This window comes from Lampetra fluviatilis, chromosome 42, assembly GCF_964198595.1.
Source record: "Lampetra fluviatilis chromosome 42, kcLamFluv1.1, whole genome shotgun sequence".
Lineage (NCBI taxonomy): Eukaryota > Metazoa > Chordata > Hyperoartia > Petromyzontiformes > Petromyzontidae > Lampetra > Lampetra fluviatilis.
In genome coordinates, this window is record NC_136316.1 from 7,626,285 (window position 1) to 7,639,164 (window position 12,880).

At 46.5% G+C, this 12,880-nt stretch overlaps 1 protein-coding gene across 1 annotated transcript in view; it reads right to left on the reverse strand.

The window, feature by feature from the left end:
• The window catches only part of LOC144946682 (uncharacterized), a 33,310-nt gene that overhangs the window by 16,171 nt on the left and 4,259 nt on the right, over positions 1-12,880 (reverse strand). The window contains exons 3-7 of the mRNA XM_078875766.1: positions 8,666-8,837; positions 3,465-3,570; positions 1,473-1,777; positions 1,125-1,373; positions 443-813 (exon numbers count right to left, since the gene is read on the reverse strand). Of these exons, the coding sequence (XP_078731892.1) occupies positions 443-813; positions 1,125-1,373; positions 1,473-1,777; positions 3,465-3,570; positions 8,666-8,837 (1,203 nt within the window). The remainder of the gene's footprint in view (positions 1-442; positions 814-1,124; positions 1,374-1,472; positions 1,778-3,464; positions 3,571-8,665; positions 8,838-12,880) is intronic.

Consider the following 12,880-nt stretch of genomic DNA (forward strand, 5'->3'; position numbering starts at 1 on the left):
AGATATTCACACACCCGTTTTAATTTCACCAAATCAGATGTTGAGAGAGGTGACGATCGATGTCTTCAGCTGTCATAACCTGTCTGCCATTATGATATTTAATTATTATAACCCACATGCTGTCAGTTATGCAACAAACAAATATATAAAAGGAACTATTTACCCGCCATAAAAAAAAGTTTGAGAAAAAATATTTGCTGAGCAATAATTTTAAGGATACTGGGAATATATATCGTACCTGAATTATTGTGTTTGTTATTTTTGTAATATATGTTGGTCAGCAAATAAAAAATGGGAGCAATGAAATCCAAGATCGAAATATAACGAAGCTTTTCTAAAGGAGCGATACGGATACCGCCTACATATCGCACGACGTATCGTAGTGCTGTATCGCCACATCTCTGCGGCCCTAAATGCGACGACGCCAGCGAGGCGGACTTGCCGGTCTGTAGCCGGCGTCCCTGCTGGCCACAGCAGGAACCTCCTCCGCGTGGCTGACGTCGCCCCTCCCCGCATTGCCGTCGCCCTCCTCGGGCCCGCGGCCGTTCCACCCGGTATCCCCGCGCCAGTCCGGGCCGCGCTGGTGCTCCCCGCCGCCGTTCCACGCGCCACTCCCGCTGGCCGCGACTCGCCGAGCCCGTTCGGGCCTCGGAGGCTCGGCTGTTGGCCCCGTGTCGCTGCCACCGCCACCACCGCCGCCGCCACCGCCGCCGCCGCCTGGCTCGGCGCTGCCCTTCTTGCGTGCGCTTCTCCGCTTCTCGCCGAGAATGCCTTCCTCCGGCCAGATAAGCTCCTTTTTGATGTCCGCGAGCACTGGAGGGGGACCCCGCAGACAATCCGATGGATTGGCAGGCGTGTACAGGAGACTGTGGTACACCCAACTCTTCTAAAAGATGGGGCAAAATATCCTCAACAGGGGGCTCCTCTAGAGGATATTTCAGGTTTGCTTGTATAATGCAAAATACGAATTGTAACACTAAATCAAAAATGTTACCGGTATGAATACTAAGTGGTGCTTTGGCTTTAATTATAATTATCAAATCATCGATATGATTTTGTATCATTGTGCTACAGTATTGCGTCAATCCGGCCTTGGCGATCCCGCTCGCATGCACCCCACTTACATGGGATCGCATTTCTGCTGGGTGGGCTCCTTGGCGGTTTCTTTGGGCTAGGCGTCGGTGGCGGAGTTGGTGGTGGTGGTGGCGGCGGTGGTGGAGGCTGTGTTGGCAGCACGGCGACGGGAACGATTTTCTCGGGCGAAGGACCCTTGCTGGGCCGTGTCGCCACGTTGCCTTGCGTCTCCCGTCGCGGACGGCTGCTCTCCGGGGTCATGCCGTAGTAGCGCAGCGAACTCGGCAGCGCGGAGGAACCTGCGCTCCCAAACAACGCGCCCGTCACCACACCGCTACGACGGGGCACGCGACCCGAGTCGAGAAACGCAGCGTTATGGGCAACACAAATGGCATCACCTCGGAGGCAGAGGTACGTGAGGAAGTCCTCCGTCTTGGGTGTTTTCTTGCACAGGTCTCGCATCCGCCCCTGCACCGCGCCAGGGTAGGGGGCGCGAACGGACCCCGGGTACGAACGGGGACACGGACCCAGGAGGAATGGTGGTTGCTGCTGCTGCCCGAAGCCGAACGGCAACGGAGAGGACCTCTCGAACGCGTCGACACAGCGGCCTGCCAGCCCCACGGAGCCGGCGGGGGACGTCGGCGAGCCCGGGCAGCCCGGCGGGTAGATCTGAGCGAACTTGCGTTGGGCCTGCATGCGTGGCCTGGCCGGGAAACGAGCAGCGATGCACGTCAGGCTTCTCTCATGCGTTCTTCCCAATTATATTTTTCTATGATTTTGCTTTGCGTCAGGAAATGAGCTTGACCGAGCCGTGACCATCGACTCACTACACAATAGAATCCAGTCCAATCACAGGCAGCTGAAAGCTGGCCTTTAACTCGAAGTGTTTACGAATCACTCTGATGTGTGATGTGATTTTCTGATAAATTATTTTCCAATAGCACTATCAGCAAGGAGAACTTGCTACCTCGGTTTAGACTGGGCCCAGAATAGTTATCGGAGAAGTTATTGTAGTTGCTAAACCAGTGGTTCATAAAACCTTTCGGACTCACAGCCACTACCAAAATCTACAGATATTAGAGAAGCAGGGTAACAAAGAATGCACTTAAATATCCTTCCTTTTAATTATTTATATTGGCCTGTGAAAGTCCAGGTGGCAAATTACAAGACTCTAGCACGGTGAGAACTATACCGTGAAGAGTGTTAACCATTCGCCATCAATATGTTGTCATCAAATAGAATCGCCCACGCCCCATTTCGTCAGATCTCTGTAGCTAGGCAGTGTTGAGTCTGGACCTTGCTCGAATGGGCAACCAAGATGCACAACACAGGTGTTTGTATAGGCTGCTGTGGGATTACGTTGTCAGTAAAAAGTGTATAATTCGACGCTCCGGCAGCTAAGCTACCAACCATCACCAACGCACACTGGCTGGTGTGGTGAAGCCAAAGTAAGAAGGTAAAGGTGAAGCCCTGTATTGCCTGCTCGTGCCACTGCTGGTGGAAGGGCACCTACTAGAGAGCCCTTCGAGAGAGTCCTTCAAGAGAGTATTTGGCCTACTCTTCCACACTGGCCAAACGTCTTGGTAGAGAATGGATTACTCGCACTTTTGCCCATCACACGGGACCTGCCGTCCGACTATCTGTGCTATACCCAGTTATGCTGCTGGGTGAATCTAAGACGGTTGGGGGGGGGGGTTATAAACTTTATCTGCATTGCAAGTCTAAACTAACCTATTTTTAACCACTTTTTACACGCTTTTATTTAACTCACTCTGTCGTTGTATCCTCAAATCTTGTAACTCATTTTTAACCCACTTCCCTATGTGGTATCGACTGCAAACTTGGTATACGTATGTCTTACATACGACAATACTACATTCTATCATTAAAACAAAAAATGTAAACAATCTTTTTTATATGTTATGTTTCGGCTTGGGTCTAATTGTCCACGCTCAACTAACGTTGGCTGTAAATCACCACGGTCCCTTACGTTATGGCAAGCTTCGGACCCACTTCTTGGAGTCATGGAGTTCTTCCATTACTAATAGGGTACATTTCATTAAAGCATGTTTAAAAAAATATATTTTTAAATGATTTTTCCAGGTAAGGCCCACTTAGTTATATAGCTGATTTTCAGAAGTGACCTGGCCACAAATGAAAGCTCAACAAAGTGTATTATCATGTGGAAACTTATAACAGCCAAACACATATCCTCAGCAGCACCCCTGGAGTCGTGAAGTATGATCAATATAACCCCCACGAGCCTGCACGGAGGTCCTCATCTAGCAGTGGATGGATTCACACGTCCACATGTACATCGGGCAAACCCAACACCGACCGAGGTTCCGTCTCAGACAAACGCCACCTGTGTTTGAGAGCGTGACCCATACCAGGTGACAGCAGCCAGGGCGCCAACGGGCCTCGCTCTGTCCACAGTCTCCTCCGAGTCCGCATGGGAAAACACATCCTGCCGCTGCAGCACCGCCGCTCTTGACACTGACAGCAGCAGCAACACAATAGCAACCACAATAACAGCAAGAGCAGTAATTGCATTATACGCATTGCACGGTTGGCTATGTGCGGTGCGAAAGAAGTTCAACAGACATGCGTACAGATTGTAGAGAATCAGAATCTTTATTTAGACTGGAAGAATCTGATGAGCTATGCAGCTCTTTCACAGATGCTCAGTAGGGGTGGGTCCAAAAGTTACAAACACCACAAGAACAGATAGGAGTGTAAAGTATAGGAAAGCTAAGCAAGTCACTAAATATAAGTAAATCTCCATATATATAAAAGGCAAAGTTGTGATTATGTGTGTCTGTTCAAAATGTTTAACGTACTTCCTGACATGCAACAAACTTGAAATTTGCCATGTGGGTACTTTCCAGACTGTATACCAAAAAAAAAACCTCACATATTTTTTCTTGGGGGTGGGGGGGGGGAGCTCAATAATGCGCATGTGGAAGCTTAACGCATTGTAGTGTTGTGGTTAGCGCGCTGCGCTACGAACCCGGCGACCCAAGTTCGATTCCCGCTCAAGGCCACCACCAGTGCCAATTATTTTAACTGGTCCTGGGCCTCCCATAGGTCGACTCAGCCTCAAACGAATAACTGGTGTGGTGTGTGAACATCGCCACTGGGGAGACAAAGGCGTCCGGGCGTGGTGAATCCAAGTCCCAGGCAAAGCCAGGTAGTAAAACTAGTAAAGTATATAAGTACGAATTGCATAAGTACATCAATTCCTGCCGATTTTTCAACACCAAATGCAATCTTGGGCAAGGCAGCAAAAAAAAGTCCCAAACTACACAAAGACAACACACAGTAGTCATTCAATACAACTGCACGTTAACATTTAACTATCGATACAGGGGTAAGGATAAAAGTCACAAAAGACATTTGCAAATGTGATTGTGTCCAGCACTAATATTCTGCTTCAGAATAATTTTTGAAGAAAGATTAACGATGTTCAGGAAACAAGGTTGTTCCAAAATGTTGGTCTTACAACGGCAAAGGCTTTGTCACCTATTCCAATTCTTGTTCTTGAGAAAGTCAAAAGGCCACGAGATGGACGTCTTAGGTTTCTTGTGTTTGACAAAAGGGTTAACGAATAAGCAAAGTATAGTACAGATTTGTCAGTAGGGATTTTATGGATGAATAAGGCCCAATATAGATTTATTCTTGCATCAAGTGAAGTGAGATTGGATTTAATGAGGTCACCATGGTGAGTCTTGTATGGTACATCCAGTGCAAATCAAAGAGCAGAATGATAAACCAGGTTTAGTCTCTTTCAGGATTTCATTAGTAGCTGATCTCTAAGCAGCATCACAGGAGCCAAAGATTGGTATAATGATATCTTCAACAATTTTCAGGCAAAATCTAATGGGAAAACAATGTTTGTTTCTATATAAAAAACCCTATTGGCTGACAACATTAGAAGATTTAATGGCAGGCTTATTTGGAGTGAACTCTTTAGGTAATGTGTGTTCCTAGCAGTAGTACAAAAATGACAGAACCAATGCCATGAATCTGAAAAATACAATTAAGCAGAGATAGGAAATTGGTATTGTGAGTGACATTCATATTGTATCGTGAAAAATGATATCGCGCCAAACCGAGTATGAAACGTAGAGGAGTGGAGGGGCTGGGGGAGGGGGTGGAAACGTGCTGAATGGATTAGAGGAATCTCATTGTGGGGAGGAGAGGGGTGGGGGGGTGAGCTGGCAAGAGGGGGAGTGAGCTGGCACGAGGGAGGGGCGATTGCACACGCAGGTGGAGAGCGCAAACAAAGGCAAAGATTCTCCACATAACCTGAACAGACTGTTGGATAAAGTGGTGTTAGCGCACCTATGAATGCCGGCACCGCACATCAGTCACACTCACCCACCCACATGCCTTCAATGTTACAGTTCTGCACTCACATTGTTATGAAAATAGCCTAGGAATTCCCGAATTAAGTGGAAGCTCGCTTAACCGACTGGCTTGCCACCTTATTCATAGGTGTGCACAATATGTACTATGCTTGACTTTAAAATTTAAAATGTATATAAATCACAGCCCTATACCAATCCACTACTGGAAGAAGGCCTTCGGACGGCAACGGCATGCCATTCAAGGCGGATGTTTAAACATACTTCTCCACGCTGGTTAGTGTGGGTTGGTGAAGGCAAAGTGGCCCAAGACTGGTTCAGATATCAAACGCCACTGATGTTAACCGGGGCCAGCAGTCGAACTCGGGCACAGAGCGCGGTACGATAACCACTGTACCACCGCTCCCCACCTTTTATACAATGAATGCATGTTATGCAAATTAGAAAATGTTTGTAAACTGATATACAACTGTGAAGAGAATGGGATTAAGATCAGCTTCACTCTCAATTGTCAGCTGAGCAGGTGTGGGGCTAGAGTGTACGCAGATTTGGTGCGATCATTAAATTACATGCTAACTGAATGCAAAGCCACAGATCGGGAAAAAATTTAACACTTTTAACAAGACTAAAAATGCATTTCTGAATACACGGCACGTTACGAATCATCGATTAAAAATACATCGTTGGTTTACATTTTTCTGCCCTCTTTCCCCAACTTCATCACAATTCTGTTTGAGGGATCACATCACGAGATGAAGAATCCAATCGGAATGCTCAGAGCAGTGCAATGGCCCACAGAAGCGGATACCACCGAGTTACCTCAGAAAATTCTTCAGTGACCTCTGCTTCACACAAGCATGGCGAGGCTCTGTTCTACTCACACTGCCAGAGGGTAATGTCCGTTGCATGATGGTCAAACAAATATTATGTAAGTCAAGAGCTGGAATACAGCCAAATTAAGTGCCGAATCAAAACTCCACCACGATTTTGAGTTGTAAGAACTCATTTAATGAGGATTTGGGAGGGTGGGGGATGGGAAGAGGTGAATCGCTGGATGCCTAGAGGATATAAAGGGTGGATTCCAGCTTAATCCCTGATAACACTAACATTCCAAGGTTTCAACTAGAGGGGTGAACAGGGATGAAATGTGGAATGAGGACCTAAAAGGCACCCTACACGTGCCTGGGGGGCATCGCCGGGCATAGAGTGAGGCTTGCCACATGAAGAACATGCACCGTACAGACGTATGTCACCTGCTGCGGTGGATATTTGAAAAGAAGATCCAAAACAAAATGTAGTCTTCTACACTTCCTTTATAATTAAGGTGGAAACCGGTAGCAGGCTATGGCCACTTTCTGTCGACTTTAGCGTCAGACTCCACAGGAAGTGAATTACTATACTTGGTTGTTTAATTATGGGGATTGTGAATTGTTAAGCGTCCAGCATGGGACTTTAAGCAATTTCTCATTTGAAGCCGACCCGACTCTGTGAATGCAAAAGATCAGCCATAATTTTTGGTGAACCAAAAATATATTATATCTGTGTATATAGACTCGAATATATATGCAACATTTAATATTTCTAGCCCCTTTCGCAATATTGGAGTGGAGCAGTCATTAGCACAGTGCACTATGAACTCAGAGACCTCAGTTTGAGTCCAAACCCACAGTCTAACGTGAATTATGAGCAATATCTGAAAGGGTCTCATCACCCGCCCACCCATTCATCAACCCTCACTCAGCAGTGTACAGTGGCGTTAAACAACCCCCATAACTGACACGACACAAGGAGGCTTTCATCTAACACCGGAGTTAAAAAGAGCTGTGGATTGAATTGTAACTTTAGAATATCACTACAAATTACATTATTTACCCCTACAGTGAGTAGCGATCGCATACTTACTTGTCTTAGATGTGGATGTTTTACATTTGCAAAGCGAATTGTTAATCAAGCTACAGCTGTGCCCTCATCCATATTCGCTTACACCCGCCCGTGATCACAAGACTGCTGCGACAAATAACAACGAGCCAATGGAATTCACAAGCAGGTGCTTTCTGAACATTGCCAATGCGCCTTAAATTCAGCATTGGTATGCGATGAGTCTGGTAGGTCCAATGCCAATTAATTTTGACGTTCTTTCATGTTGGCAATTCATCCACCATATCCAGTACTTTGAAGGGTTGGTGGACTACACAGAGGCCATTGTGAGTTGCAAGCCTGCTAAACCTGCTCTGCTGCGAGGTGGCTGAGATATGGCAAGAAAGAAATTAGGTTCATGATGACCCATCTGTATGGAATTTTGAGTGTTATCCACAAGTATTCATGACTTTCCTCTCGCATGCAAAATGCTAACTAATAGCAGTGGCCAAACGTTCTTAATGTAGGACCATCTTAATAACCCTCTTTACTGTTTGTTTATAAAGTCTTTGTCGAGGCCACATGAATATAACACGAGAATCTAGACGGATGCGATTTCCATCTCCCATTACACTCAACTACCCCAAACATGTAATCGTGTTGGATGGGTAGGAAGCATTTGGCAGTGTGGAATGGGCCTTCCTTTTTGCAGCCTCTCAAAATCTATGTCACACACAGCCACAGACAAATCCTGTTTATCGAGCATCTAAAGCACCCAAAATTGCACACAATGAAGTGGCGTGGCCAGTACCACACCTGACCGACTGTCTACCCATTTGTCATTCAGCGACAATTTAGGCCGAATAAAAACAAGGGAGGCTCGGAACCAGTTCTGACATCACTAGCCACTGATGTTAGTCATGGCCAGGAATCAAACCCAGCTGGCAGGATTCATAGCACATTGCACCAACCACTACAACAACGCTCCCCACAGACACATTAACACACACGGCACATGTGGGCGCATCAGCTTACAAGGAGTCAATTATGAGCTAAAACAGAATGTGGCAGGCGAGCGTTGTAGATGTAATCAGTAAGAGGAGCCTGCGATGGGTGGGGTGCGTTTGTGTAGGATGGAGGAGAGGGTAGAGAGAGTGACATGAGAAATTGGACTCTGCGGGGAATGGGAATGAAGATTTAAAACAAACGAGTTCAATTATTTTACGTGTATGTTGAACTATTTTCGCAGCGTACGTAGTCAACCGTGCTACTCGGAATAGTCACGGTAAGGAGATACTGTAAACCGACTTACAGTAGATCACACTGTGGGGCCCTAGAAAACGGCATTTTAAGGAAAAGAGACTCACACTTCACGTCCAAAGCACCACCAATGCCATCATCATCGGCACAGCTGCCACCAATGTCAGTGACCGCCGGGCTCGCCGATGGCTTCTTGGAGGCCCTGTGGTCCTTCAGAGAGAGGTGCAGGGCCCTCTGTACATAGCGCTCCTCCCACCATGGGATGCCATTGTTGTAGTCCTGCGGGTGACGGTGTGGCAGAGGGTGGCAGAGGGTGGCAGGGAAAACGTAACGTCAGCATGGGCCCCACATTTGGGTTTCTCACAAAATAAACCTAGCGTTTGCCGGTGGGCCAAGTGACATCGTTTCAAGTGTGCATCTGTTATGAATATCATTGCCTCGTGACGTCATAACGTCCGTACAAGCGAGCACTCACCTGTTGCAAGCAATACATTCTTCAAATTACTCGCAAATAGGAACAGCCAAGTGAAAACGAAAACAAAACAATTAAACACAATAAACAGACGAGTGAGGTTCAATGGCAAAAAGCATTGGCACTGAAATTTTATGATCCCAGCATTCGGTTTATCCTCGAAGATTGAGAGGGAACAACATTAATTGTAAGAGAAACCAAGTAGTTTTGAGTGTGTGAACACATGCCGATTACACGTAAATGTCTGTCTGACAATACTTAAACAGCTGGTCAGTGCATGCTGGTGGAAGTCGGCTCCAGGACCGGTTCAGGTAACACTTGCCACTGATGTTCGCCATTGACAGGATTCAAACCCATCTGGCAACCCCCAAAAACCAGCCCACTATGCAGAGATATTTAATCAAGCAGTGGACTGGCAAAGGGCTGAAGATGTTTTATTATTATAATTATATATACAGCAATGTTACCTTTAGGCTAATGGCCCGAAAAGCACAGGCGACACAAGACCGACAAGACAAAAACGAAACAATACATACAAGACAAAAAAAACCAATCAACTCTTTTAATTAAATGGGTGTGACCCAGAATACTAATGATTCATCAAGATGCTTAGGCTAATGGCACGAAAAGCACAGGCCACACAAGGCCGACAAGACAAAAACGAAACAATACATACAAGACAAAAAAACAATCAACTCTTTTAATTAAATGGGTGTGACCCAGAATACTAACAATTCATCAAGATGCGGAGAGCTGTGTGGGAGGAGTGCATTTTAACATGCCTTAACAAAAGCAACTTAAGCCTGTGGATTTCTCAGGCTTTGGTTGAGGTACGACCGCAAAAGCTCCGTTTAATGAGATTCGTCACAGTCAGTCGCTGCCTGCAACTCTCTGCTCGCGTCCCATCGGCGATTCATGACTATCATGAAAACTAAGACTGAACATTTAATAATAGTTACAGATCCCGATGCAGATTCATGCAGCATTTGTGTGCTCAGCTCAACGTCCTTGATTTCAACAACTGACACGTTATCCCTTTCCACAAGAGAGACGTAGGATGTGCTTTTACGTACACTTATCGGTTTATATTATGAACTTAGTGATGTTTATCGTTGGGTTTCAACATCACACTGCCACAATAAGACCAACCACGTCACTCGGTCATTATCATCACCTTTGTCTCTCCTATGCACAGGCCTTTGAGGCCGAGTTATCCTAGTGGAGGCCCAAGGCAGGTCCAGATGCAACTTGCCACTGAAGTTCTACATGACCAGGAACTTACCCGAGGTCGTCGACAACGCAGTGCCATGCACAAACCCCTGCCCCGCTACTCCCCACACGACGATAATTTCACCACTAAGCATAGCTGACATCATCGCTGGTGCTTGTGTTCGGCGAGCCACATCATGGGCAGACACCCAACATGTGATTCTAGATTTGAAGCTTTCGTGACTGCAAGGAATCATATTCTTAGGTTTTTTCGGTAAAGTCACGTAGGTAAAACATCAAAATTAATGAAAATAAAATAAAAACAAAAATCACGACGTTTCGGAGGCAACACAAGTCTCCGTCATCAGGTGGGACCGTCACAGCCGAATTAGCTGCATCAAGTGAGGCAATGATTCAAGAAGTAATCCCTTATAAGCAAGTTGAAGGGGGGAGGAGAGGGGGGGGAGCTCATCAGAATGTGGTAGCCAATGAATGGAACGCATCGGGAGGGAGGGGGGCGGGGCTCAAAGACAGCACGGAGCGCTAAGCACAACGCATCGGGAGGGGGAGGGAGCGGGGCCAAAACAATGGACGGCGGCTTGGACGCGGCTGCCGCTGCACACGCCAACACAATGGACAGAGAGGGGGGAGGGGAGGTCTGATACACATGATAGACAAAAGAACGAAAATGCCCATGTTGATACCAATGCTGGCTGAACAATGAAGAGAGCACTGCCAAAAAATAACTGGGGATGTTAACACTCGGTAAAGTAAAGTAAAATAGTGCCTGTCAGATAAGATGGTCCAAAAAAGTGTAATTAAGTCTTTTTTGCGTGGTTGATAACATCTTTCCAATGATTACTAAGTTTGTACCCATCATCACGGTTGAAATTATGTCTGTGTTTGTATATTTGTATGGCTTCGTGTACAAACCTTTGATGGTAGCCGGGAGGTTTGCAGAGAACCTTGGTCTCGGAAAAGACAATTTCATGAGAGCCCACCGAGTTGTAGCAATGATCGGCAACGGCAGAAGAATCAGTTCTGCCGTGTTTCAGATCTGACTTGTGTTCGCGGACACGATCAGAAACATGACGTTTCGTTTCTCCAATGTAGCAATCACCACAAATGCAACTCAATTTGTAGACTCCAGGATACTGTAAGTCAGGAACGACATCCTTCACAGATGGAATCAGATCACGGATTGTATGCACTGTACTGAATCGGACTTGGATCTTATGTTTGTTTAGAATTTTGGAGATCTTTTTGGTCACGCCTGCTATGTATGGTAACGTGATGGTTTTGGTCGGAGTTTCAAGTGGCTGTTTCTGTGTGGTGGAAGAGACAGCTTGGCGGATAGTACGGTCAGAGTATCCGTTCATCCTGAGGGCCCGATGTACATGTCTTAATTCACCGGTCAGGTGGTGTTTCCGAGACCAAGGTTCTCTGCAAACCTCCCGGCTACCATCAAAGGTTTGTACACGAAGCCATACAAATATACAAACACAGACATAATTTCAACCGTGATGATGGGTACAAACTTAGTAATCATTGGAAAGATGTTATCAACCACGCAAAAAAGAGATAATTACACTTTTTTGGACCATCTTATCTGACAGGCACTATTTTACTTTACTTTACCGAGTGTTAACATCCCCAGTTATTTTTTGGCAGTGCTCTCTTCATTGTTCAGCCAGCATTGGTATCAACATGGGCATTTTCGTTCTTTTGTCTATCATGTGTATCAGACCTCCCCTCCCCCCTCTCTGTCCATTGTGTTGGCGTGTGCAGCGGCAGCCGCGTCCAAGCCGTCGTCCATTGTTTTGGCCCCGCTCCCTCCCCCTCCCGATGCGTTGTGCTTAGCGCTCAGTGCTGTCTTTGAGCCCCGCCCCCCTCCCTCCCGATGCGTTCCATTCATTGGCTACCACATTCTGATGAGCTCCCCCCCCTCTCCTCCCCCCTTCAACTTGCTTATAAGGGATTACTTCTTGAATCATTGCCTCACTTGATGCAGCTAATTCGGCTGTGACGGTCCCACCTGATGACGGAGACTTGTGTTGCCTCCGAAACGTCGTGATTTTTGTTTTTATTTTATTTTCATTAATTTTGATGTTTTACCTACGTGACTTTACCGAAAAAACCTAAGAATACCCAACATGTAATTGGAGCACAATCCGCAAACTACTGCACTACCACTCGACACACACAGAGACAAAGCAGCTTCCACTATATATCCACACAAAACGTTGGAGTTAGCGAGCACCTACTGAGGCCTCCCCAAAGCTCTTGTGTACATACACACTGCACCAGGTACTCATTTAAGGCTGAGTTTTCCTAGAGGTCATCCGAGATGGTGTAGAAACCACACGCCACTGCTGTTAAAATTAAACCAGAGTCACTGTGATTCTAGTGCTTGACGCAAAACACTACATACACAAAGACATTCAAATATAGCCAGACTGTTGTTTTTAGTGAGGGATGGCACGGTGTATGTGTGGGTGGTGTGGGTGGCCGCCTTTGTCTCCTCAGTGCTGTTTACACACTGCACCAGGTGCTCAGTTGAGCTGGAAGACACCCAAGACTGGTTCAGACATCACTCGACACCGATATTAGCCGTGGCCAAGAATCAAACTCAGGCCACCAG